At 57.0% G+C, this 26963-nt stretch overlaps 1 protein-coding gene across 6 annotated transcripts in view; it reads left to right on the top strand.

The window, feature by feature from the left end:
- Positions 1 to 26570, top strand: part of MPRIP (myosin phosphatase Rho interacting protein) — a 157515-nt gene extending 130945 nt beyond the window's left edge. For 2 of the 6 annotated variants that reach the window (XM_034647397.1, XM_034647394.1), the window contains exons 10-21: positions 370 to 931; positions 2756 to 2872; positions 5450 to 7880; positions 10226 to 11652; positions 15137 to 15284; positions 16043 to 16160; positions 16802 to 16961; positions 18016 to 18135; positions 18845 to 18931; positions 19776 to 19938; positions 21216 to 21301; positions 25830 to 26570. In XM_034647397.1, coding sequence (XP_034503288.1) covers positions 370 to 931; positions 2756 to 2872; positions 5450 to 7880; positions 10226 to 11652; positions 15137 to 15284; positions 16043 to 16160; positions 16802 to 16961; positions 18016 to 18135; positions 18845 to 18931; positions 19776 to 19938; positions 21216 to 21301; positions 25830 to 25901 — 5491 coding nt within the window. In that variant the 3' untranslated portion in view covers positions 25902 to 26570. Of the gene's footprint in view, positions 1 to 369; positions 932 to 2755; positions 2873 to 5449; positions 9308 to 10225; positions 11653 to 15136; positions 15285 to 16042; positions 16161 to 16801; positions 16962 to 18015; positions 18136 to 18844; positions 18932 to 19775; positions 19939 to 21215; positions 21302 to 21836; positions 21903 to 25829 lie in introns of all 6 variants that reach the window. The other 4 variants (XM_034647395.1, XM_034647396.1, XM_034647398.1 and 1 more) reach the window with 4 other exon arrangements.
- The last annotated feature ends 393 nt before the right edge of the window (positions 26571 to 26963 follow it).

The raw sequence follows: 26963 nt of genomic DNA, 5'->3' as shown, positions 1-26963 counted from the left end.
GCACGCATGCCACAGGGTTGGCCTCTCTCACGACCTCATTTATTTAGATGGTGGCCATGCCCAGTGCAGCCTGATGGAGACTCCATCGTGACTCTCTCCAACAGCATCTCCTCTGTCAGGGGTTCCTCTGAGGTCCGAGACTGGAAACTCTGAGCCATCTATGGCTCTTCCTTTCTCGTCCTCCCTCAGAACCGGTTTGGGTTCCCCCTACGGAAGGGACACAGGTAAAGGCAAAGTATCCTTTCCTCCCCTCTCCTGTGGGAACTGTAGCCGCATAGGAAGAGAATGTGGTGGAGCTGGCCGTCCCACCAGGGCAGGTGGCTGTCACCAGGAGCCGCACCTGATAGGCTCTCTGCCCCTTGCCCCCAGCTCACTGCCAGAGGAAAAGAACCGGAGCAGCTCCTCCTTTGAGACCTGCCCGAGGCCAAGTGAGAAACCAGAGGCAGAGCGTGGAGAGCCAGACCCCGAGCAGAAGAGGAGCCGGGCTCGGGAGCGGCGGCGGGAGGGCCGCTCTAAGACCTTTGACTGGGCCGAGTTCCGCCCTATCCAGCAGGCCCTGGCTCAGGAGAGGGCCAGCGCCATGGGGGCTTCTGACAGCCACCCCGAGGCTGAGGCCGGCGAGCTGGAGCGGGAGCGTGCGCGGCGGCGGGAGGAGCGCCGTAAGCGCTTTGGGATGCTCGATGCCACAGACGGGCCGGCCGCTGATGACATGGCCCTGCGGATGGAGGTTGACCGTAGCCCAGGGCTGCCTGTGACCGCCGACCTCAAGACACAGAACGTCCATGTGGAGATCGAGCAGCGGTGGCATCAAGTGGAGACCACTCCTCTCCGGGAAGAAAAGCAGGTGCCCATTGCCCCCCTGCACCTGTCCTCCGAGGATGGAAGCGACCGGCTCTCCACTCACGAGCTGACCTCTCTGCTAGAGAAGGAGGTAATGGGCGGACAGGTGGCGGGGTTCTGTGCAGCGGCCGTCCCCAGCACCCACTGTACCTGGTGGTGGCCTGAGTGGTTCAGCCACGTGACACTGAGGGACGTGCAGTTCAGACCGTTCAGGGAGGCAGACACACGGATAGACAGGTTCTTAGAGTATGGTGCAGGCACGAGAGGTACGGGAGGGTGCCACGTCATAGAGGGTCACAGGGAGGGGGCGCCAGGTTTTTCTAGAAGGAAAAGGTGTTTGCCATGCAGTGGGGACACTGCCATACAGAGCCAGGGATGGCCAGAGACTAGGCCGCTGGGATGTAGGACCCAGGTGGGGACTTTGCCCTACCCTGTTACAGGCACAGACTAGGGATTTGAGGCAGGAGAGGGGCGTGAGCAGTTAGGTTTCCATATGTGGTGGGTGGCCCTGGGTCAAAGGGGCCAAAGCTTGGAGGCAGGGATAAGCCCCAAGTCTTTTGAAGCAGCCCAGTAACCATAGATGGGATCTGAGGGGGTTACAGGTCAGGCAACAAGAGGCAGAGGCTGGATTCTGGACGTTGAGGAATATTTGAGATGTGAAACAGAGGCCCTGGGGTGGGGACGGGGGTGAGCTTGGCAGGCTGGGCAGACGATTGCCATCATCCCACCGACTTGAAGGATACCCTGTAATTCACTGAGCTCCAGAGCGTGCCCCTCTGGGATGCAGAGATAAGTGGCCAGTCCCTGTATTTGTGACATATCCAGAAATCAAATCTGGGAAACTTGGTAGTGGATTTGTAAATCTGAACAGTGAGCTTCCTGGGCGAGGAGGTACATCATTGTACTGGCCTTTTAGGAACACTCAGCAGTGTGTTTCAAATGTGTTCTTTTACAGAAGTAGCTAATGAAAGTAGAAAACTGGCCACATTGGCCGGCCCTCGCTTATCTTTTTCCTGTTAAACTTATGAGGCTGACATTTATCGTTAACACCAGCACACTAATTTTGTCCCATTTCTACACATACTAATATAATAACGAAGGCCAGGTGCAATAAGAGTTCAAACTCACATCACTCTCAACTGTCAGAATGGACCTGCTGGCCTGCAGGTCACACGTTGGACCATGACTCTGTCACAGACAGCAGAGTCTGAAAGCCGGGCGTCTCGGTGCCCCCACAGGAGAGCCTAGCTGCACTCTCCCCCCGCAGCGGGGCGGCCCCCACAGGCCAGCATCCAGTAGGCACCTGAGGGAGGGGTCCGGGAAGGGTGGATGGATGGGTGACTCATTCAAAGCCATTGAGAGCGAGAAGAGTGTTAAGTAGCTGGCTCACGTTACACATCTCGTGGAACCCTTCCCGCAAACAGAGTTTTGTATGGAATCCATTATATAAAAGTGGTCAAAAGGACCTGTTTCGGCGGAAGCTATGGCAGGGTCTGGAGCGAGGGCTGCCCTGGGGCGGCACTGGCCTGTTTGACCACACTGAGGAAACTGGAAGGACCCAGCAGGGTGGGCTTCTTCTGACACAGGCACAAAGCCCCCATTTCCTGGTGGGGTCTGCTCATCACATCCTTACAGGCACGCGGGAATTACGCGGGTGCCCTGGGTAACAAGTGTGCTGCTGTCAAGTACGGCTGCTGTCACGTACGGCTTGAGCTGGAACCTTCCGTACCAGATGCTGCAGATAAAGTCCAGATCAGCACGTGCACTGAAATGTGGCCGCATGGAAGGCCAGCCCAGGAGTCCCTGTGTGCTCCAGCCCAGTGAGAGCCAGAAACGCACGGCGGGCCCATGCTGTACTGCTGCCTTTGTTGCTTGCCATCACTTTGCTTACAAATGTGTGTCTCTTTGCCCACAGTTGGAGCAGAGCCAGAAGGAGGCCTCGGACCTTCTGGAGCAGAACCGGCTCCTGCAGGACCAGCTGAGGGTGGCTCTGGGCCGGGAACAGAGTGCCCGGGAGGGCTACGTGCTGCAGGTAGGGCTGAGGGGCTGTGCAGCCCTCGTTCGTTTGGGCTTCAGCGTGAGGACCCAGGCAGGCTAGGAATGTGCAAAACCTGGCTGAGCAGGGCAGCCTGTCCCACGTGCCACCCCCTCCGGGCTCCTCTGCTGCAGCGTCAGAGCTCGCAGGCTCGGGGGTCCTCTAGCTTCACCCTAGCAGGACGCTGTGGAGAATCTGCGTGAAACCTCTGTCTCTCAGGGTTTTTCTTGGTTTCTGAATGAAATCATCCTGCTCGTCTCTCCTCTTGGCTCTCAGAGTACCCAGCATATTTTTATTATAAATACCACATATCTGCATGTCATCCACGTGCTTTCACAAATGCCGTATTAGGTCCATTTTACCAATTGAGGAAATTGAGTCACAGAGCCAAGTGCCTCCTTACCACCAAGGTAGTGGCAGAGCTAGAACTGGTTGCCCATCCTTGACCTTGTGTGTACCACACCTACAGGGCAACCTGGGACCATTAGCGCTGGCCTAGTGGCCCCTCTTCTTCTTTTCTCCCTGGGCTGAACTGCCGGGGGAAGTGTGGCCGCCTGGCCATCAGCCGACTCTCCCAGCAGCCTAACGGGGACCCTAATGAGAAGGGCAGCAGCCTGAGTCTTGAGCTGAGACCCAAACCCGTGCCCTCCACCAGAGAGCTCCGTGCCCACATGCCGGCCAGCAAGCAGTGGGCGCTGTCCTGGTGTCTCGCCGGCAGGAGCCTGTTGTCCCATAGCATTCCGGGCCCCATCTGAGTTCTGGGGTACAAAACAACACACTCCTGCCCCATCCTGCTGACATGCTGGTGGGGAGAGGTGGTGGATGGAGTAGTGCTGGGGAAATGCAGAGCGGGTTGATGGAATGCGGAACTTGAGCTCTTGGCCAAGGCTGAGGACACAGCACTCCAGTCAGGTCCTGCCACTGACCAGTGCAAGCCGGTGCCATCCCCTGCAACGTCAGCCTCCTTGCCTGTGTAGACTTAGAGCTTCGCCTCAAGGGGCCTTTCCAGCTCTCAGTGACCCAGGGTCCTTGTGATAAGTGTCTGTGTCGACATTTCCAGACCGCAGCACCCCGGCCACCTTGGGCCAAGTCATCCCAGATAGCACGTGAGCCTCTGGGCAGAGTTTACCTTCCCTCCTGTCTCCATGCCGTTTTTTGTTGCGTGTTCCCTCTGCCTTCTCTTTCTCTCCCAGCTTTGACCGTTGCTCTGATCTTCCCCAGCCCCTTCAGCCACGGTAGGGCCACGCCCAGGTCTGATCCTCGGGCACCCGGGGCTGGGGATGGTGGGCATCCCTCTCCCCTGTGTGTGCTTCCTGGGTGGTTTTGTGCCGACTTTCCCGGTTTGGGGAGCATCTTTTTAAACCTGCACGAATTCACTTCACATCAGGTGGTAAAGATACTAGCAGCAGATTTTGCACATTGCTAACCTAAGAACGTGCCTCTGTGTCTAAGCTGGATGATTGCATGAGCCTGCACCAAAGCCCCTGGCAGCGCTGGGCGGAGCTGGTGTCGTAAAGCCTTCCCACTCGGTCTAACAACCTCCCTTTGTGCTTTGAAAATGCTTATAGCCAAGTCATTCCGAATGAGCAAGGGGCCTTTGGGGTTCAGGGTCAGGAGGAGCCAGCCGTTCCGGGTGGGCGCTGCACTAATGGTGCTGGGAGGAGGAGCTTGCATGGTTTGGACGTGGAGCGTCGAGTGTAACTTTAACATAACTGAGTGTCACATCTGTGGCTTCCCTGCCAGCATACCAGAGCTAGAGCGAGCCACAGGCAGGCCAAATTTCCTAGGCTGGGCTCTTCTCACTCTTGTCCATGTTGTTTTTGCCCCTGCATTAATTAGTTCTGTCTATTCTGCATGCCTTTTAGTTTGGGGAGTTTTGTTTCATTTGTGTTTTGTTTCTTGCATGCTTCACTCTCTTATTTTGAATTCCACGAAGATTTGTTTTATTGATTATCATGTTTTACTCCATGGTTTCCGTTTTCCCTTCGTTTTGTCTTCTTGCAGGTAGAGATTAGTTCTTCCTGTTACTGTAGAGGACGGGCTCCACTTCCCCAAGGAAAATGTTTCCAGTGTCACCTCACTGGCATCCTGAGCAGTTGCCTCCCTTCCTTCTGTCCTAGAAGGAAGTGGCATCACCACCCACACCCCCGGGTCCAGGCTTTGTTAGGGTTTGTTGCCTAGAGTCTACCTTTTGTTTTGCAAAACAAACAAACAGATCAAGCTCCGCTCCTCCCCCTGTCCTCCTTCCCAGCGTTCTCCTGTCCTTCAGTCTCCGTTTGCTCATCAGTGTACTCCATTATTCAGTTCAGTTGGGTTTAGTTCTCCTAGAAGCTGCTTGGTTAGAGCTGTTTGATGTTACTGTCCATGTGTTCTGTTTACCTAGAAGCAGCTAACTGCCAAAAAAAAGTTAAGATGATTTGTTGGATTTGTTTTTTAATTGAAAAAAAAATTATGCCAAGGATAAAAGGCAAACCCACCAAGGAGCTTTTCTGTGGTTGACCCTGGCCAGAGGTGTGACACTCAGAACTGGGAGGCCCGAGTGGTACTAACCAGTATTTAATCGGTTTTTTTAAGACTGAAGTGGCCACCTCCCCATCCGGTGCCTGGCAGAGGCTCCATAGAGTCAACCAGGATCTGCAAAACGAGCTGGAGGCCCAGTGCCAGCGCCAGGAGCTGGTCATGCAGCAGATCCAGTCCCTGAAGCACAGCTACGGGGAGGCCAAGGATGCGATCCGGCACCATGAGGCCGAGATCCGGAGCCTCCAGGCGAGGCTCAGCAACGCCGCTGCCGAGCTCGCCATCAAGGAGCAGGTGCTGGCCAAGCTCAAGAGTGACCTGAAGCTGGAGAAGGACAAGGTCCGTGAGCAGCTGGAGGAGCGGCAGCACAGCGAGGCCGCGCTGAGCGGTCAGCTGCAGGCCAGCGAGCAGAAGCTCAAGAGCGCCGAGGCCCTGCTGCTGGAGAAGACGCAGGAGCTGCGGGACCTGGAGACACAGCAGGCACTCCAGCGGGACCGGCAGAAGGAGGTGCAGAGGCTGCAGGAGCGCATTGCCGACCTCAGCCAGCAGCTCGGCGCCAGCGAGCAGGCCCAGCGGCTGATGGAGGAGAAGCTGCAGCGGAACTACGAGCTGCTGCTGGAGAGCTGCGAGAAGGAGAAGCAGGTGCTGCTGCAGAACCTGAAGGAGGTGGAGGACAAGGCCAGCGCCTATGAGGACCAGCTGCAGGACCACGAGCAGCAGCTGGAGGTCCTCCAGAAGGAGAAGCTGAACGCCAAGTTCGAGGGCAGCGAGGTCGTGCACCAGCTGGAGGAGCAGCTGGAAATGAGGGAGGCCAGCATCCAGAAGCTGGCCGAGCACGTCCAGAGCCTCAGAGACGAGCGGGACCTGATCAGGCAGCGGTTCCAGGAGCTGATGGATCGTGTCGCCCTGTCCGACGGGGACGTCGCTGAGCTTCAGGAGAAGCTGAGGGGAAGGGAGGCCGACTACCAGAGCCTGGAGCACTCCTACAGGAGGGTGGCCGGCCAGCTCCAGAGCATGCACACGCTGCTGAAGGAAAAGGAGGAAGAGCTGAAGCACATCAAGGAGATGCACGAGAAAGTTCTGGAAAAGAAAGATCAGGACCTCAATGAGGCTTTGGTTAAAATGGTTGCCTTGGGGAGCAGCTTAGAGGAAACAGAAATGAAGCTCCAGGCGAAGGAAGAGATCTTAAGGAAATTTGTAAAGGAGTCTTCCGAGGACGCGGAGGTGACACGGAGCTGCCCAGAAGAGGTGGACGACGGCACCGTGCTGTCAGGCCCGCAGCTGCAGGCTCCCGGCACACCCCCGGCCTACCCACATTCCAGGCTTGAGGATGAGGACCCAGGGGCAGCCCTGGGGGAAGAGCATGGTGACAGCAGCCCCAAGAGAGAAGAGAGTGTGGGCGCTTTCAAGTCGGAGGTGCCAGACAGGGAGGGGCACCCTCAGAGCACCGCAAAACCTGACCAGGGAGTACCTGGTGTCAAAAGGCAAAGAATCCGGTTCTCCACGATTCAGTGCCAAAAATACACGCACCCTAACGGGTCCGAGAAGACCTGGACCAGCAGCACATCCTCCGACACCAGCCAGGACAGGTCGCCCTCAGAGGAGAGCATGTCGTCAGAGGCCACCCCCAGCTCTCTCCCTGCGACCAGTGACTCCGACACCTATCTCTCCATCATACACTCCCTGGAGACGAAGCTCTACATCACGGAGGAGAAGCTCAAAGACGTGACGGTGAAGCTGGAGAGCCAGCAGGGCCAGAGCCAGGAGGCCCTACTCGCATTACACCAGCAGTGGGCTGGCACCGAGGCGCGACTCCGAGAGCAGCTCCGTGCCAGCCTGCTCCAGGTTGGAGCGCTGGCCTCCCAGCTGGAGCAGGAAAGACAGGTGCGGGCGAAGATGGTCGAAAATCACGTCGGGGAGCTCGGAGACTTCCAGGTGAAAAATAGTCAGGCTCTGGCGTGCTTGGAAAACTGCCGAGAGCAGCTGCGGTCCCTGCCGGCGGCCGGCCAGGAGGAAGCACAGGATGCAGGAGTGGGCGCCCCGGCCAGCGTGGAGGGCGCACTAGTCAGCACCATCCAGGCTCTGCACCACTGGCCAGCTCCTGCCGACAGCGCGGCCCCGGCTCAGCCAGAGGAAGCACGTTTCCTGGAGCTCGGGAATGCGATACCACAGCCACTGCACCGGCTCCAACTGACCGAGCAGGAGCAGCTGAAACTCCTTTCTGATCAGATAGCCCTGGAAGCCTCCCTGATAAACCAAATAGCAGACTCTCTAAAAAACACAACATCGGACATCTCGCGTGTTCTCCACGAGATTGCTCAGTCGGGAAAGTTGCCCCTGGAACCTGAAAGTGCTGCTCTCTGCCCTGGGGCCCCAGCAGACACCTGGGCTAAGAAGGTGCTGGTGGATGGTGAGTTCTGGAGCCAGGTCGAGTCCCTGAGTAAGCACCTGGGAGCGCTGGGCGGAGAGGCAGCCGGCGCTTCGGGAGGCGGGCAGCAGAGCATCCCGCCAGCCCTGGTCCCTGCGCTGGCCGACGCCACGTGGGTCAGGGCAGAGCTCAGCTTCGCGCTGCAGTCGGTGAGGGAGTCGTTCCAGCGGAGGTTGCAGAGCATCCAGGAGACCCTCCGGGGGACCCAGGTGGCCCTGCGGCAGCACAAGCGTGTGCTGGGGGACATCCTGGGAGCCTACCGAACCCCCGACTTTGAGAGAGTGATGCAACAGGTCTCAGAAGCCCTCAAGCTTCCTGCAGGGATTGAAGACGGCACACAGGCATCCTGGGACCTGAGCCCATTAGGAGAAGTATTGAGTCCTCAGAAAGCAGCCGGCTCCCGGGAGCCCTTCTGCATGTCCGACCAGAGCTCTGGGGCCCTTGTGACTATTCAGGAAGAACTTGCCATGCAGCTTAAAGATAAGGCCAGCCTCTTAGGGGAGATATCTGCCGCTTTAACCTCGCTTCCTCCTGTGGAGTCAGTAAGAGATTGTCAGAAGCTTCTCCAGGCATCCCAGAGTCTCTCCTATAACACTTACCTGGGAGGCCTCGGTCAGTATTCTTCATTATTAGTTCAGGATGCAATTATTCAGGCTCAGGTGTGTTACGCAGCCTGCAAAATCCGGCTGGAGTATGAAAAGGAGCTCCGGGGCTACAAGGAATCCTGGCAGGGCGGGGGAGCCTCCTGTCAGGAGCATGAGCAAGCAGTTGGGGCCCTGAGGGAGGAGTACGAGGAGCTTCTCCGGAAGCAAAAGAACGAGTACCTGGAAGTGATTGCCATCGTTGAGAGGGAAAACGCCGAGCTCAAGGCCAAGGTCACCCAGCTGGACCATCAGCAGAGGTGTCTGGAGGAAGTGGAGAGCAAGCGCAGCGAGAACATGTTCGCTCTGCAAGGGAGGTACGAGGAAGAGATCAGGTGCGTGGTGGAGCAGTTGAACAGGGCAGGGGACACGCTGCAGGCCGAGCACAGCAGGGTCCTGAGCCAGCTGGATGCCTCTGTCAGAGACCGGCAGGACTTGGAGCGGCACCACGTGGAGCAGATGCAGAGCCTAGAGGACAAGTTCCAGCTCAAGATCAAAGAGCTGCGGACCATCCACGAGGAGGAGCTGTGGACGTTGCAGGAATACTACTCACAGAGCCTGCAGCGCCTGCAGGAGGCCCTGCGCCACCACCAGCGGCAGCTCCCCGAAGCCCTGCCAGCCCCCGGCCCCCACCAGGCCCCCCCCTCCGGCTGGCCCGCCAGCCAGCCCCGGGGCACCCTGCAGGCCGCCGAGGGAGAGGCCGACTCCATGACAGGGCTGAGAGAGCGCATCCAGGAGCTGGAGGCCCAGATGGACATCATGCGGGAGGAGCTGGAGCACAAGGACCTGGAGGGCAACGCGGCCACGCTGCGGGAGAAGTACCAGAAAGACTTTGAGAACCTTAAGGTTCTGAAGCATCGTTTAATTTGCAAGACAGTGGGGGCGGCAGGCATTACTCAGCTGGTGGGGGGCAGTGTCTGGTACACAGGGCTCTCAGGGTGGAGCGAGACCCGGTTCCTGGCTCTGAGTTACTGTACAAGCGGAGTCAGGTTGACACTCTGTCCCTCCCCTGACTCCTGGCTGGTGGCTGTGGTCTCGGCAGGGCCTGGGCGAGGGTACAGCCTCCTGTTCAACACTGGTGACAGGAGAACAGGAGCATCGTGAGACAGGGAGCACGGTCCCCCTCATCACCTCTATGCCTGGTCCCTCCGAGTGCCCCCAGCAGGGGAAGCCTTTGCTGTCCCCGTCTCAGCCTCACACTCTTTTTCACCCCCACAGAACCCAGTCCAGGCCAGTACAGATGTAAACCTGAGCAGAAGAACCCAGGAGAGACGGGCCAGAGGGCTCCCTTAGAGGGCTGTCTCCTGACTGCCCTAAGAGAGCAGAGTTGGGTTCCCAATAGATGGGGGTATTTGCAAGACCGTGTCGAGGGTCACTCTCCTGTCCAGCTCCGTGTGGGGAACTGGCATTTAATAGGCCCTCTGTGGAGGAAGGGCTCTTCTGCCGAACAGGCCTCTCAGCCACTGGTATTCCTTCTCTGGGGCCTGTGAGAAATGACCTGTCCCCCGCACCCCCACCCCGCTTCGCACTCTGCCTCATTAGGCACAATACCCAGGCCCTTCGTGTCAAGGTCACATTCCCAGGCTCCTCGGGGCCTTGGGCTGTGTGGGCCGGCCCAGGTTCTCACCCAGCCCCTTTATAGCTAGAGATGGCTGCCTGCGTGCGAGCAGCATGGCTGCCCAGAACGTCCCCTAAGCTTCTCGACACGATCCCCCCGCACTTCGCACCACCCCTTGGAGCTGCGCGCAGTAACNGCTTCGGGAGGCGGGCAGCAGAGCATCCCGCCAGCCCTGGTCCCTGCGCTGGCCGACGCCACGTGGGTCAGGGCAGAGCTCAGCTTCGCGCTGCAGTCGGTGAGGGAGTCGTTCCAGCGGAGGTTGCAGAGCATCCAGGAGACCCTCCGGGGGACCCAGGTGGCCCTGCGGCAGCACAAGCGTGTGCTGGGGGACATCCTGGGAGCCTACCGAACCCCCGACTTTGAGAGAGTGATGCAACAGGTCTCAGAAGCCCTCAAGCTTCCTGCAGGGATTGAAGACGGCACACAGGCATCCTGGGACCTGAGCCCATTAGGAGAAGTATTGAGTCCTCAGAAAGCAGCCGGCTCCCGGGAGCCCTTCTGCATGTCCGACCAGAGCTCTGGGGCCCTTGTGACTATTCAGGAAGAACTTGCCATGCAGCTTAAAGATAAGGCCAGCCTCTTAGGGGAGATATCTGCCGCTTTAACCTCGCTTCCTCCTGTGGAGTCAGTAAGAGATTGTCAGAAGCTTCTCCAGGCATCCCAGAGTCTCTCCTATAACACTTACCTGGGAGGCCTCGGTCAGTATTCTTCATTATTAGTTCAGGATGCAATTATTCAGGCTCAGGTGTGTTACGCAGCCTGCAAAATCCGGCTGGAGTATGAAAAGGAGCTCCGGGGCTACAAGGAATCCTGGCAGGGCGGGGGAGCCTCCTGTCAGGAGCATGAGCAAGCAGTTGGGGCCCTGAGGGAGGAGTACGAGGAGCTTCTCCGGAAGCAAAAGAACGAGTACCTGGAAGTGATTGCCATCGTTGAGAGGGAAAACGCCGAGCTCAAGGCCAAGGTCACCCAGCTGGACCATCAGCAGAGGTGTCTGGAGGAAGTGGAGAGCAAGCGCAGCGAGAACATGTTCGCTCTGCAAGGGAGGTACGAGGAAGAGATCAGGTGCGTGGTGGAGCAGTTGAACAGGGCAGGGGACACGCTGCAGGCCGAGCACAGCAGGGTCCTGAGCCAGCTGGATGCCTCTGTCAGAGACCGGCAGGACTTGGAGCGGCACCACGTGGAGCAGATGCAGAGCCTAGAGGACAAGTTCCAGCTCAAGATCAAAGAGCTGCGGACCATCCACGAGGAGGAGCTGTGGACGTTGCAGGAATACTACTCACAGAGCCTGCAGCGCCTGCAGGAGGCCCTGCGCCACCACCAGCGGCAGCTCCCCGAAGCCCTGCCAGCCCCCGGCCCCCACCAGGCCCCCCCCTCCGGCTGGCCCGCCAGCCAGCCCCGGGGCACCCTGCAGGCCGCCGAGGGAGAGGCCGACTCCATGACAGGGCTGAGAGAGCGCATCCAGGAGCTGGAGGCCCAGATGGACATCATGCGGGAGGAGCTGGAGCACAAGGACCTGGAGGGCAACGCGGCCACGCTGCGGGAGAAGTACCAGAAAGACTTTGAGAACCTTAAGGTTCTGAAGCATCGTTTAATTTGCAAGACAGTGGGGGCGGCAGGCATTACTCAGCTGGTGGGGGGCAGTGTCTGGTACACAGGGCTCTCAGGGTGGAGCGAGACCCGGTTCCTGGCTCTGAGTTACTGTACAAGCGGAGTCAGGTTGACACTCTGTCCCTCCCCTGACTCCTGGCTGGTGGCTGTGGTCTCGGCAGGGCCTGGGCGAGGGTACAGCCTCCTGTTCAACACTGGTGACAGGAGAACAGGAGCATCGTGAGACAGGGAGCACGGTCCCCCTCATCACCTCTATGCCTGGTCCCTCCGAGTGCCCCCAGCAGGGGAAGCCTTTGCTGTCCCCGTCTCAGCCTCACACTCTTTTTCACCCCCACAGAACCCAGTCCAGGCCAGTACAGATGTAAACCTGAGCAGAAGAACCCAGGAGAGACGGGCCAGAGGCTCCCTTAGAGGGCTGTCTCCTGACTGCCCTAAGAGAGCAGAGTTGGGTTCCCAATAGATGGGGGTATTTGCAAGACCGTGTCGAGGGTCACTCTCCTGTCCAGCTCCGTGTGGGGAACTGGCATTTAATAGGCCCTCTGTGGAGGAAGGGCTCTTCTGCCGAACAGGCCTCTCAGCCACTGGTATTCCTTCTCTGGGGCCTGTGAGAAATGACCTGTCCCCCGCACCCCCACCCCGCTTCGCACTCTGCCTCATTAGGCACAATACCCAGGCCCTTCGTGTCAAGGTCACATTCCCAGGCTCCTCGGGGCCTTGGGCTGTGTGGGCCGGCCCAGGTTCTCACCCAGCCCCTTTATAGCTAGAGATGGCTGCCTGCGTGCGAGCAGCATGGCTGCCCAGAACGTCCCCTAAGCTTCTCGACACGATCCCCCCGCACTTCGCACCACCCCTTGGAGCTGCGCGCAGTAACTGGCCGGGCTCCTCAAAAGCCCTCCATCCCCAGTCAGGCCCCTGCTACGATGGCGCCTCGGCCAGCCGGTGTGGGGCTGGCTCCCGGGCGGTAATGCTGCTCCAGCAGGAAGCCTACGGTGCAGTCGCGGGAGCTCTGAAAGCCAGAGAGGAATGTGCTGGGAGTCAGCAGCAGTGTGCTCTGTGCCTCTGGGGGACGGCGCAGCCCGCTGACCAAAGCCAAGCACGTGCGGTCGTCAGCAAGCTCTCGGACGGCCAAGAGGCCGTTCTCACAGTTCTTTTTCCAAGTCAGTCAGAACCTTTTGAAAATTGTTACGAATCGTGACAAAGCTTCAAGGGCTCTTTCCCAGAAGTGCACAAATGATGCCCCCGTGGTGGTCCGTGCGTGTGAGCCCAGCACCACGATGGGCCAGGTCTACCTTTAGAAGTAATTCAGCAGAGCACTCCGCTCCTCCCCGTGGCACCCCACGGGTGTGTGGCAGGGAGCTGGGCACGCACACACCCTGCGTTCACTGGCAGCCAAGTGCTCCCTGCCCACCAGCGAACCCCTGTGCAGTGAGGCATTTTCAGCCCCCATGGCAGTCAGCTGGACATCGATAAGGCCCAGACTGGTGACATCATATCATTAGTTAGCAAGGAATCAGGTTGCGGGCTTCTGGTGGCCTGTCTCTGGGGGCTGGGACGCTGCTCATTCTGTGCACGCTCTGTCGTGTGCCTGTGAGCCTCCAGCCCGTCCGCGGTGTTCTCACTGACGCCCTTGAGACACAGGAGTTAAAACTAAATAGCGCTCTTGAGGGCCTCCGACTAATAGCTGTTACTTTGTGCAGTTTTGCCTGGGTCAGGAGACCAGGGTCTTGGCCTGACAGCCCCTCTTCTGACTGGTCTGACACCTTCCCTCACAACTCTGCACAGTGGCCATCGAGGAACTGGGATTGATCCCAGGGATTACTGGCTTAAAAATTCAGATTTGTTTATAGGTGAATCATTGTTAGCACATATGCTGTCCAAGGAAGTAGCTGGTCTTTGAGGCTAATGCAGCGTTTCTATAGGAAGAATTTTCACCCTTAACTTTAAATATTCTAAAGCTGTCCAATCAAACTAAACCCTAAAAGACCTACTAGCTGTGTGCTCGCTGTGAACCAAAGCACGCAGGGAAGATGAGGGTCTCAGAGCGGGCCAAGGGCTGGGAGCCACAGCCCCAGGACTCCTCCAGCTGTCCTGTGGTGTGAGGGCAGTGAGAGGCCAGCGGCTTCCAGATGGGGGCTACCTGGGAGAAGGAATGCCCAGTTACTGGTGGACCACAGTTAAGACCATTGGCCCAGTGCAGCCAGTCTGTTGCAGTAAGGTCCAGACTGTATGAAAATCTTGAATGGAGTATCTCAGGCCGATCAGTTAGTGTGGGGGCTCAGACAAGGACACCCAAGTGTGGTGATTTGGTTTCTTCTTAAACTCTCTTGAATCCAGGTGCAAGAAGATTGATCAAACAGTATAGGTCGGGAGGGAAGAGCCCCCCCCACCGCCCCACTTCACATTTGGAATGTAACATGGCCATATTCTTCTGGTTTTTAAAAAATCACTGAAAGGCCTGATGGCTACTCTGAAAGAGATCTTGCAAGGGATTTATACAGAAAGTGTACCTCCACGCACAGAACGGCTGCACAGACAGCCCCTCACAGCTGTGTGGCACGGTCACCTGCCCCTTTGGTAAGAGCACTCTGCTAAGTAAGCCAGGCCTGGGCTTCTGTGTGGATGTGTGGGATGGTTGGACCCCATCTTAGGGGTACCTGTGTCCTTCCCCCAAACCTATGCAGGTAAAAAACCAGCCTGCGTTGTGGCAAGGCCCGGAAGAGTGTGGAGAACAGTTCTGTTGGGTGTCTCGTTTCAGTTAGTTAATTAGAGCCCTTCTTTGTACTTCAAAAAGGAAGAAGGAAGGTGCAGGCTGGAAGAGAAGAGATCCTGTAGCCTAATCTGATTCCCTCAGTGGATACCAGGTGACGGTAGTCCCCCGGTTAGTGGCGGGGCCAGGCCTCCTGGCTCTGCGGACCCCCCGCCCAGTCCTCACCGGGATACCCATCATTCACAGGATGGTCTCCGCTCCCTCCGAGAGCTGACAAAGACATATCACTCTGACTATCGGTGAAGTGCCCTGTCTGGTGCTGAAAGCTTCTTGCTGTATAACTCAAACCAGACCCAGCCAGCCTCCGTACGTTTGTTCTCTTCTCCCTCCCTCTGGTCAGTCCTGCCTAACTGTGATTCTGTAAGGGTCTGGGGTCGGCTATTTTAAATCCCACTACAGCCACTTCCCACCCACCGTACCAACTTTCCACAGAGAAGCAGGATTCAGATCACCCAGATAAGAGCATTTATGTACAGTCTCTTTCCCAAATGCTCCGATAGCGTAAAATGCCCAGGCGCATCCGTGAACATCTGCAGACAGCCGTCAGATGGCTCCACTGGCTCCGTGCTTGGTGTCAGGAGCATGCTGTCTGGACTGGGGAGCCTTGAGGGGCCGGGCTAAATGGAACACCCAGTGCAGAAGTAAAGAAAAAAATCCATGGAGTCCCTTTTGTGTCTTACAGGCCACGTGCGAGCGAGGGTTTGCAGCCATGGAAGAAACGCACCAGAAGAAGATTGAGGACCTGCAGAGGCAGCACCAGCGGGAGCTGGAGAAGCTGCGAGAGGAGAAGGATCGCCTCCTAGCCGAGGAGACGGCGGCCACGATCTCAGGTGGGAGCTGGGCCGGCGGCCACTTCCACTCCAAGGGCAGGGCAGGCGGCGGGCTTCCTGAGCTCACCGCACGACTCTGCAGTGAGCAGCCTTCGCGCGGCCTTTTAGCTGAGGTTCCGGCTTGGTTATCCAACAAGCCTTTGACCATTCCTTCCAAGGAAGAGGCTGCTTTCAGGAGCCCTCTGAGAGCTTGTGAACCCAGAGCCAGCACCCCCAGCTACACCGGAGGGCCTGTCCCCAGCCTCGCCAGTCCCGTCGGCACTGCCCTCGGACCGTGTAAGGCCACCTCTGCCTGCAGTGCCCGAGCACAGCGGTGCCGAAGCTCCTGCCTGGTGACACACGTCACCACAGAGCCGACACGCTCTGCGCTGAGCAAGCCTTAGTGCCATCGGTTTTGTGTTACTCTCCCTCTGTGTGATTGTTCTTTACAGGGCTGGGGTATTTCAGGATGCCAGAAAAAACCCACCACCCTGAAAGCTTGCTTATTTTATAAACCTGTGCTTGATTTTAACGTTGACATTTATTTCATCAGTTTGGCTTTCTTCTAACATTTAAAAAAAAAAAAAATGCCCCTGCATCCCTTTTACGGTGGGAGTTCCCGGGAATCCCTGGGCTTGCGTCTGCTCAGAGAATCAGTTTGGGAGAGGCCAGCCTGACGGCTCATGGACTTCGTGTTAACAGCGGGCAGACATGCCGTCCTGTCCATCCTGCCCCCCTCCCCGAGCCTCTGGTGCTAATGGCCACATCCTTGCCTGCAGCCATTGAAGCCATGAAGAACGCCCACCGGGAGGAGATGGAGCGCGAGTTGGAGAAGAGCCAGAGGTCGCAGATCAGCAGCATCAACTCAGACATTGAGGCCCTGCGACGACAGTACCTGTGAGTCAGCTTCCTAAAGCCCACGGGAGGCGGCCCTTGTGGGCCGGGCTGGAGGGAAGCCCTGCAGGTGGGCAGTGGCACCTTTCCTGTGTCTTGTTAAGAGCCTCAGAGACATGGGTCTCAAGGGTGGGCATTGTCAGAGGCTCAAGGGTTCTGAGGGCAGTTCAGAGCCACCCTTTCTAGAGTCGTCCTTGATTCTGCTAGTGGAAGAAGCAGCCCTTTACAGGGGTTCCAGGGTGACCGAGAACAGCATCACGAGGTTTTGATTTTCGGAGCGTTGATGGAGTCAGGTCCTGGCTGATCAGACGCAGAGCACCTCAACAGTTAGTGCTGAAAATAAATCCCAAGCATGACTTCTCTCCTGACGTCACGGGAATTTTGTCTGTGGGACAGTTAAACCCCTCAAAGGACGAGCAGGAGAGGGTGCAAGAGGGATTCTCTAAGCCCGTGGTACGTTGAAGTGCGCCCTTTTGTAGCTGGGTCCAGATTCGCCCAGGCCACAGAATGCCCAGGACCTGCCCTCTGCTCAGCTCTTTGCCTTGTGTCTCGTTGCTCCTCGAGTTTCGCAAAGGGAGCTCTCAGGGCCTTGGAGGCCTGGTGCAGGGGTGCGAGCAGAGGGGTGAGCCGTGCCCTCTCCGCAGGGAAGAGCTGCAGTCCGTGCAGCGGGAGCTGGAGGTGCTCTCCGAGCAGTACTCACAGAAGTGCCTGGAGAATGCCCACCTGGCCCAGGCGCTGGAGGCCGAGCGCCAGGCCCTGCGGCAGTGCCAGCGTGAGAACCAGGAGCTCAATGCCCACAATCAGGTGAGCCTGCCGCTGGGGGAGCCCAGGCTGGACGTGGGGGCCAGGCCGCACATGAGCTGGCCTGGGTCCCTGAGCCACAGAGTGACCGCCCCATCCACAGGCATCTCCCGATGTCTGACGTTCCCAGTACAGTGCCAGAGCTCACTGCAGATGGTGGAGCTGGGGCCGTCGACTGCATGACCCAGCTGTTTAAATTTGGACTTATTTGGGCTCTAGCCCTTTTGGGATCTCTGTGATGTCTCCGTTTCTCCTGAGCATCTCTGGATTTCTGCTTCTCGTTGCTGGGGAGGGTCACTGCACCTGGTCCAAGTCTCCTGTCCCCAAGGCTGGGACCATGTTTAAACGTCCCCCAGTCAAGACCGTACACTGTTCACATTTTGGTCAGAGTATTCTGTTGAAATTTGCCTGTTCTTCAGAAAATTGGGGTGCATTTAAAATCCTGGCTAGGGGAAAGGCTCAGGGTAGGTTTAGTTTGATAAAAGCTTCTCTGACGTACCAAATTGGACCACCATCTGCATGACCCACCGGCTCGTCCTCCCAGGCGCTGCGTAGACAGACGTTGGTCAGCTCCGGCTCGAGGTCTCTGGGCCCACACTCACTCCGTACAAGGGCGCTGTGGCAGGACTGGTTCCCGTGAGTCACTGTAGTGGCCTAAGATGACCACTTATCAATTTGGAAAAAAGGTTCAGAAAGTGAGCAGGGAAGGTGGCAAGAGGGCCCAACCCTACAGAAACTCAAGTTGGACAAGCCACGAGACACGTGGATACTAGTTACGGTGACAGGGTATTGAGAATTATGGAGCCCTGCGTACGCAGTTCCACCATCACAGCGCCCACATGAACGGTTGTTACAGAGCTGTACGTCACAGGCAGTGGCCACCTTGCACGTTAAGTGTAAAACGCCGCCGCGTGCGTACGCCCTGCCCGTGGCCCCCTCCGCTCACCCACGTCTGCCTCTTCTGGTGAGAGAACAGCCTCTCCTGCGTGTGTCGTGTGAGTGCTGCCCCCAGGCGGCTCTGTGAAGCCTCCCCCGTCACCGTGTTGCTGTCCCGCAGGAGCTGAACAACCGCCTGGCTGCGGAAATCGCAAGGTTACGGACGCTGCTGACCGGGGACGCGGGTGGAGAGGCCGCTGGCTCCCCGCTTACACAGGGCAAGGATGCCTATGAGTTAGAGGTACTGCTCGGGGACCCCTCACCCCGCTCTGCACCACATAAGCCCCCAGCGGGGACCAAGAGGTGGCCCTTAGCTTATGGGATCATGGCAGGGATGAGAGCTGGGGACAGCAAGAAGGGCGTGGAAGGATTGAAATCGCCCCAGGCAGTATGGGGTCCACAGCGGCAGTGGGGACCCCTCGTGAGGAGGCCATGGGGACCTTTACCCCCATACCCACAGTTTCTGCCACAGCACAAACGCCACCCGTGTCCCATGTACTAGCCCTGTGAACACCACAGCTGCTGACAGCCCGAAGTGCCGTATTACTCAGGGGCAGGGAGGTTTATTTTAAGTCAGATGATTGATTCTTTTGTCTTTTTATAAAAGCACTTAGATTTCTCCCCATTCAGTTAACATTTCATCATGAAAATCTGCCCAGTGATGTGGGAGAGGCTGAGTGAGTTCCAACAGTTTCAGCAGGATGCTTTCATGGGCCCCGGGCTGAGGAACAGGCTTCTCGGGTTCAGGAGGAATCGTAGCAGTTTCTTCCTGTTTCTGTAGGTGGTAGGCCAGCTGTTAGCAATGGTCAAGGGTATTTGCCGGCATTTGTGGTTGCATGTCACTGACGAGGAGAAGGAGGGGTTCCCTGCTTGGCTCTCATCTCTGCTTTCAAGACTCTGGAAGTCCCTTTGCTCCTCAGTGTCAGCCCCTAATTCTTCTGTTATTCCAGGTCTTACTGCGGGTCAAGGAGTCAGAGATACAATACCTGAAACAGGAGATCAGCTCTCTCAAGGATGAGCTACAGACGGCGTTGCGGGTAACGGCGCCTCTCCGTGGGAGACGGGGCTGAGGACGGGCTTGGGGCCGAGAGGGACAGCCTTCTCCAGAGCTCGCAGAGGCCCTCGTGCATTCAAACTGTAGGCTCTTCTAGAGTAGATTTCATTCTTAGGGGGAATGTGGTTTCAAAAGTGAGCTCTCTTAAAACGCCAGCCTGTCAGCAGGTACAGTAAAACTGAGGTCTCACTGTGTCCCTGCCCTCCATGCCTCCTGTGTGCTTCGGCAGGGACCGTGAGAGCAGAGACAAATGTCCTGGAAGGTGAGAGCTTGGTGAAGCCCACCTGTCTCCACCAGGGTGCTCTTGGAGGCAGGGAGGAGATGATGGCCATTCAGTCACTTAGGAAATCCAAGGCAAGGGCGTCTGGGTTGCTCGATCGATTAAGTGTCTGCCTTCAGTCCTGGGATCGAGCCCCACATCAGGCTCCCTGCTCAGTGGGGAGTCTGCTTCTCCTTCTCCAATTGCCTCTCTCCCAGCTCTTGCTCTCTGTCTCTCTCTCTCTCAAATATGTAAATAAAATGTTAAAACAAAAACAAAAAAAAAACCCTCCAAGATAAGGGGTTTCCAGGAGGTCTGCAGTGGGTCAGGGCCACACCTGTGCCTGCCAGAGCTCTCAGGGATGCTCGCTCCACGTCAGACAGAGACTCTCGGCTCTGCCTGTTTCACTTTGTACCGAGAGTCCGCCTCTGGAAGGCAGGGGTCCACCCGCCTGCCCGACTTCGGATGGCACCCCCCCAGTCATTCTGCAGAGCATTCCAGCCCCGTGGAGACGGACCGCTTAGCCTGGCCCTAACCACCGCTTGCTTCTGCCCTTTTCATCCCGAAGGACAAGAAGTACGCTAGTGACAAGTACAAGGACATCTACACGGAGCTCAGCATTGTGAGGGCAAAGGCCGACTGTGACATCAGCAGGTTGAAAGAGCAGCTGAAAGCAGCAACGGAAGCACTGGGTGAAAAATCCCCCGAAAACACCCCCGTGTCAGGATACGGTGAGTTCCCCAGGCTCTGGGCTAGGACCCCACAGCTTGTGGTCCGAGAGTGTTACTGGCACTGGAGTGAAGGCGGAGCCTGGTTCTGTATTTAGATATGCATTCCGTTATCGAGAACAACCGGAGGGGCGCCGGGCCCAGGGCTGGTAGGCAGCCCGGCTTCCACGGGGGAGCCGTCTTCCTCTCGGCACGCTGCGAGGCCTTAAGGGGAAGTCACGCTGTCGGCATGTATCTTCCTAAGAATCCCAGGTTGCATTTTTGCGTTTTTCTGTTCTGTTCTCCTCACTCAATAGTTCAGTGGACAGCAGCTGTCACTAACTAGTTGCTTGATCCTGGGGCTTGACCATAAAATCTACAGAAAACGACTGTTTTCTCTCAGTCAGCCAAGCATCAGTGATCGTGGCAGCGCTGGTGGGTAGGCAGAGACAAGGTCACTTGCGCTGCCGCTGGAGGACGAGTCGGCTGTCTTTCTGCAATCGGGCAATACGCAGGCACCACTCAAAACGAAACTGTAGACTAACTCTGGAAGGGTCACAGAGTGACAGCAGGGGCTGCTACTGAGGGGGAGCCCGAGGTGGCAGGGGCCGTGGAGAGAGGAAGGCGTAGCATTTGCGGGGGATGCATAGATCCCGTGACCTGCCACTTGAACTTCTGGAAAACGAGTGCACAAATGTGCGAACAAGGAGGTGTAGCACTTGGCGCAGATCGAGGCCCGTGGCTTCACAGCACGACGGAACACCGCGCCGTCTTAAGAGCAGCCAGGCAGACGTTTCTGTTTTGACATGGAAGGAGTTCCATAAGCAGACTAAGTGTAACCGTCCGCCCTGGCAGGACACACGCATGTCCAGTGTACATGTGTGCAGTAGCCATTTTTAAGACGTCTGAGGGACTGCACCCCAACTGAATGGTCGTCACCTCAACGTGGCGCAGGGTGGCTTACGACCCTTCCTCTTTTGCTTCATGACAGTGCTGGGTTGCCAGGAGGAAGGTGGGGGTAAATATGTAATGGCACAGCTGCTCTGTGTGGCGTCCCAGGCCCCCCGTGCAGAGCCGAGCACAGAGCCTCACGGACGTCCTCCGGCTGGGCCGGCGCTTTGAGTGGTTGCCAGAAGGAGCTAGTGTGTTTTATGGTCATTGGCTGTGCTTTCTCTTGAAGTTGTTGAAGGAGAAGCCGCAGGTGTGTGGCAATAACAGAAAGCTTGGGAGGTTTGTAAACATTCAGTCTGGTTCCACAGGGTCTTAGAAAACAAAAGTAATGGGTCCCTTTGTTCCTTCAGATATAATGAAATCTAAAAGCAACCCTGACTTCTTAAAGAAAGACAGATCCTGTGTCAGCCGGCAACTCAGAAACATCAGGTCCAAGGTGAGTCTGGGGTGCGGCCCCAGGGTGTGTGGGGCTCGTGGACGTTAGAGAGAGGAGCGGAGTCAGAGTCCACCACGGGCTGCAGCAGGGGTCCCCGGTCCCAGAATTCCTCTGGCTCCACGTGCCTACCTGCTGGGCCAGTTCTGGTGGCTTCGAGCGCCGTGTCTCCTTCGTGCTGAAGTGGCACCGACTTCTGACAGTGACAGTTGAGGGGCCAGGCCTACAAGAAGCGGGGCTTGGAGGGAATTTGACCTTGGACTTTCAAGGCCACCTTTCCCCCCAGACCCCCTGGGCCAGCCCCACTCTGTCTGCACTATTCTTCACATGGCCCTGATTTAATATTGCTGCTGCCTGCCTTCAAGAGGGGAAGCTGCCACATTTGTTCCCCCAGCCACAAAGTAGCACGCCCCAACGTGTCCCCCGCCCGCTGCGCGCCTCTCCACGGGAAGGACGGGCGGGGGGTGGGAGCAATGAGCATGTTGCATTTAGGATTTATTGTGTGTGTGTCTTATTTTTTTGCTCTTTCCTCTGACAGTCCGTAATTGAGCAGGTCTCATGGGATAACTGAAACGAGCCCGCTTCCAGGTCCCCTGTCATGTAGGTAAACCACCTCTCAGCACCCACTCACCTGCGGCCCTCAAGGGGGTAGCACCTGCATGCACTGCTCACACCTCCACAGCAAGCTCCCTGTTTGTGACTTACCTGCTCCAGCAAGCACATACACCATCCTGGTCAAGTTTCTTTAACCTGTTCCGGGGACTTAACCGGCCCTTTAACCTCTTACCAGTGTTGACCGTTTGCCGAGGGGAAGCGCCCCCCTCCAGCTTGGCAGGCCGTCCGGAGAGGCAGCATCTCGGGCGGGCGTGGGCCTGTGAGCGGCCCCCGGCACTGGTCCACGTGCATGTCCATTGATCTGTGCATTCCACGTTCTCTGGGGAAACCCGTCTTGCCCTTTGTCAGGAGAGGCCCTGACAGACCCGGCAGCCACTGACAAGCAGTCTCTCACTGCCAGGAACCCCCCACCAAGTTAGTTCACAGGCCAAGGCAGGGCGGAGCCGGTACCTTGTGGGCATAGCCGGGCAAACGGCTCAGCAGAGTGAGAGGACAAGGAGGGGTTGGGGCTGAAGGTTACTGGCACTTTTTTTGTTTTGGTTTTAACAAAACAAAATGCCGCTGGAGGCAGAGGTGTAAAGAAAAGAGGTGGGGGGAACCACCGTGCTGGCTGAGAAACATCACCGTGTTTGCAAACACACAGGAGGTCAGCGGCCCGTGCCCGGAGATCCCGGTCTCCGCACCAGGCTGCACACCCGAGTGCGCTTCCCGCTGCGCGGCCTTGATCGCGTGAACTCTCTGAGAGGTTAAGAACAGCAGGAAGAGCCCCAGGGCTGGGCCATGCTCCTGGCAGAGGGGACCCTAACGTGGGCCCAGGGCCACACAGCACTGGCTCCTTTTATGTACGTGCCCACGGCTCTTTCTCAGGCGGGGTCCGCAGTCCAGCATCCTCTGGCTAAGGGTTTGCTCTAGGAAGACTTTTAAGAAATTCCCAAATATCATAAACCTAGTCAGTTTGGTTTTATTTATTCTTCTATGGCCCCAAATCCCTTATAACCAAATATGGTTTAGGCTTGATCGTGGACTTACCTTGGGCGTTTTCTGTAAACATGAAACACGTTCTGTTGAGCAACAGTAGAACTTGTTCTTTGGTTCATGGTTTTCTTAGTAAAGATTCTCTTCTGTTTGAGGTTGAACTGTAGCTGTCATAAATTCACTGTTAATGGTTTAGGCCTTGTGCCCGTGCCTGTAAATGACAGTCAGTGAAAAACGTCTGCTTGCTCCCTTCTGGAAAGCCTTGCTGCAGTGTGGCCACCCCGTCAGGACAGGTTACGTGTCCTGGTCCCTGCAGGGGAATAAAAATACAAAGGATTCTGGGCAAAAGGGCAGAAGATCAGTGAAAAGACCTTTACCAATAAGGTCCTTTGCAGGGGGTTTGCTGGGAAGACCTTTTATGCCGGCCAGGAAAGAGCTGATGCAAAGGTAGGAAGTGAGGAGACTGTCAGGCATGCCCACGAAGGTCTGACTGGGCCTCCAGGGCAGCTCAGCCTCTCAGAGGTGCTAGGCCCCAGACGGCAATGGTAAGAAGCCCAGGAATGGGGTTTTTCCAGGTGTCTCTGAGTCCACGTTTGGCCTGGCTGGGTTTCCAGTGTGTCGCTGGACCGGCACAGTCCCACTGGTACGTATAGAAAGGCGGGGACCTTGCAGAGTCTTTAGGGACATGTGTTGTGATGCCAAGCAAGGCTGGACCTGTTCACCATGTCAGCGGGCACTCACACTCACATGTGTGCTGTCCTTTTCCTGACCGTATGTGGAGGTCACCCCACCACCACCGCCGCCACGGGAATACCAGGGAGTGAAATTGCCCAGAAACCAGACCTATCATTGGTGCGCTTTGATACGGGGTCTGATATGTACCATTTTCTGTCCTTGATCGACGTTCTGTCCTGTGTCCCCNAGGGAGTGAAATTGCCCAGAAACCAGACCTATCATTGGTGCGCTTTGATACGGGGTCTGATATGTACCATTTTCTGTCCTTGATCGACGTTCTGTCCTGTGTCCTGCCTCACTCAAAAGGATAGAAAGTCTCAGCACCCATAAAGTTAAGGCAAGCGCATTGCATGATGGCTTTTCTGGTGTTGAGACAAGAGCGAACCTTTCCCACACGGTTTGCGTGGAGGCCCTTGTCTGGTAGTCTAAGTATGGGGTTACAGAGGCGCTTGGAGAGACCGGCCGTGGGCCGTGTGGGAGGAATGAGCCCCAGCGGAGCCACGGTGCACCCCAAGGACCCTTCTCTGAGTGCGCAGGGTCAGTGTGGACCCTTAAAGCTCTAGAGTACAGACGTATGTACACTGGGCACACAGCCTTGGCTCCCCTTTGTCGCCCTGCTCCCCAGCTACAGTCCTGAGCACAGCGGGGACTCTGACAGTGCACGGGAGGGAGCACACCCCTGGGCAGGACTTTCACTGTCCCTTGAAAGTCCCCAGCTAGGAAAAAGTGGTGCGGCACGTGACAGGCCTGCCTGTGGGCTGGCACTTAGGGGCGGAACCTCCCGATCGTAGCCATGCGTGCCCAGCTCCTGCCCGAGACTGGCTGCCGTGCACATGGCAGCTCCTTGGCCTGGGGCACTTGGGAGAAGACCCGAGGGCATCTGAGGCAATTAAGTGCATTAAGGGAATTTCAGGTTCAGAACGGGACATGGGTTTGCCCCCGTCCTCCAGCCGACCGGGTGGCAAGCTTCAACAGTGACCCTACCCAACTGCTTATGTTGAGGTCCATCTAGAACAGTGCGTTTCAGAAAGGTTAGCCATAGAACCCTTTATTTAAAAAAACCAGTTACTTTATTCATTTACACACATACAGCTGCACAGTATAGAAAGCAAGCAGAGCTGTCCTGCGTGACTGGGGGGACCGCGGCCCACCCATCTTGCCTCACACCTTGTGGGCAGCCGGGTCCCTCAGGCCCCGCTCCCGAGCTCGTACTCCTAAGCAGCAGGGCCCATAGGACCAGCGCGGTGCTCTGACTGGGGCTAAAACTGGTGTGGTCGTCTGGAGCCCGCACCCAGGGCAGCCCTGAGTTTCACATGGCGCAGTGGAGCCGGCACCTTCGTCAGCTCTGGCACGTTCCGGCCAGCCCCGGGAACTGGCAGTCTGAGGCTGGTGTCGGGCCGTGCCGCACGGGTCCCAGGGCTGCTAAGCAAGCAGCCCCATGCAGACAGTGCTACCCTCAGCCACGCTCTGCAGTGAGTGTCCTTTCCTCACTGAGAAATGAGATCTTTGGGAAAAGCCTCCAAGAGTAAAGTGGGACGTATTTTGTCCCCTTGTTAGGAAGGTGTCATTTATCTTGGAACACACACATTTCAACTCTAACAAGGTCACACGTGAAGAGAACATTGGTTTCACATTCTGAAAATTTAGTAAATATGTTGACATGTTCCCAGGTCCCCAATCACAGCAGGTCCCCCCCGGCTGCTGCTCAGGGTTGGTGCCAGGAGCGGGCCTGAGGGGAGCAGGCGCGGCCAGGGTGCAGCCCAGGGAGCAGGGGTCCCTGGCCATGCCCTGCGAGCTCTGCAGCCCTGCTCACGACACTCACATCACGGTCACGGAGGAACTAGAGGTGGACGGACACCCCCCTCCCCGGGAGAAGGACGTGGCCGGGCGGATTTCTAGTTCTCGGCCCAGCTTTTTCCCTTGGCTGAATTGATCTGATCGCTGCTTGTCTGAAGAGCCCTAAGCTCAGAGTTCAGCTGCTTACACACATGGTCTGTTTCTCTGATTTTTTCCTTTTTCATCCAGATAACACCATTTCACAAGGGACGTCTCTCTCCTTAGCATGCCCCACTAATCTCTCGAGGAGCCCTTCCTGCCCCGCCCTGCACCCCGGCACCTGCACCCTGCCTGACCGCAGCCGCGCCCACGGCCCTGGGCCGGTGGTTAACGGTCTCTTTCTTTCTCTCCTGCTCTCGTCTCCACCCAGAGTCTGAAGGAAGGCCTGACGGTGCAAGAACGCTTGAAGCTCTTTGAATCCAGGGACTTGAAGAAAGACTAGCCGTGTCCCGTTCCACGTGAACACACACCCCTCCCAGCCTGCGGCAGCACTGCCCGAGCGCTGCTTTCTGTCTGTACCTTTATTTTTTATTATTATTATTGTTGTGGTTCCTGTTGTCATCATTAACTGTGGGTATGGATGCATGAGAGACTGGTTTATGGGTTGTTCACACGGTTCCCTGCTGTGTTGATTCCAGCTTCCTATGTCTTTGTCAAAGCTTTTTTTCCATGGTATCCTCAAATTAGCCAAGCAGTGGGGGCCACGAGGGCTGTCCGCTCCCGGCTGGGGTCTGTGCAGAGCCCCCGCCCGCCGCAGTCCACCGCACTCACTGTCAGTATTAAGGCCCGGCAGCCTGTGCATAAGCTAGCTCATCCCGCCGAGTGTCCTGTGCTGCGTGTGGGCCCCGCAGGGAGAGAACAGGGCGTCCGGGGGCTGCACTGACAACTCGCTGGCCTGCGGGAGGACCTAGAGGAGCAGGTTGGGGTCGTGGTCCGTAACCTCCGTTCACCACCTCTGGCTTGGGAGAAAGAAGGTCGGCATTTTGTACTTGTCCCACTGCTTCAGCTTAGAGCCACACCCCGATCAGCGTGGGGAACCTTTCACAACCTGGAAAATGTCGAGAGCAGCCATTCCTATTTTTGTTTGTTTTTTATTAAATCTTGCACAAAACCCCGGCCCCTCTCGTTCCTTCCTACGCTCGTCCTTTCTTGGTCACCAGTAGCTCTGTCTTCTTGTACACTTAGAGTGTTGACCTGCGGCCCGGGGCTTCAGACTGTGCTTGCGAATCCTGATGGATTCGCTTGGGTAGTCCTTCGAGGGGGAAGCCTGTGCGTGTCGTGAACCTTTCTGAAAGAGACCTCCGCGTTGCTTCTGAGAAGGCCGAGTGAAGACCCCTAGGTTAAGTCAAGAAGAAAGTACAGAGGATGTCGGAATCAGATGAAAATTGCCATTATTATGTTTCTCACTCTAGCCTGAGCTCCGAAAAGTTCTCTTGCAGCGTTCGGAGAGCTCAGAGTAAACCTACACTAACACAGTTGCTTTTTCTACCAGTCAGAGTTAGAC

This window comes from Ailuropoda melanoleuca, chromosome 17, assembly GCF_002007445.2.
Source record: "Ailuropoda melanoleuca isolate Jingjing chromosome 17, ASM200744v2, whole genome shotgun sequence".
Lineage (NCBI taxonomy): Eukaryota > Metazoa > Chordata > Mammalia > Carnivora > Ursidae > Ailuropoda > Ailuropoda melanoleuca.
Note: the sequence above shows the minus strand (reverse complement) of the source record. Positions and strands in the feature narration are given on the sequence as shown.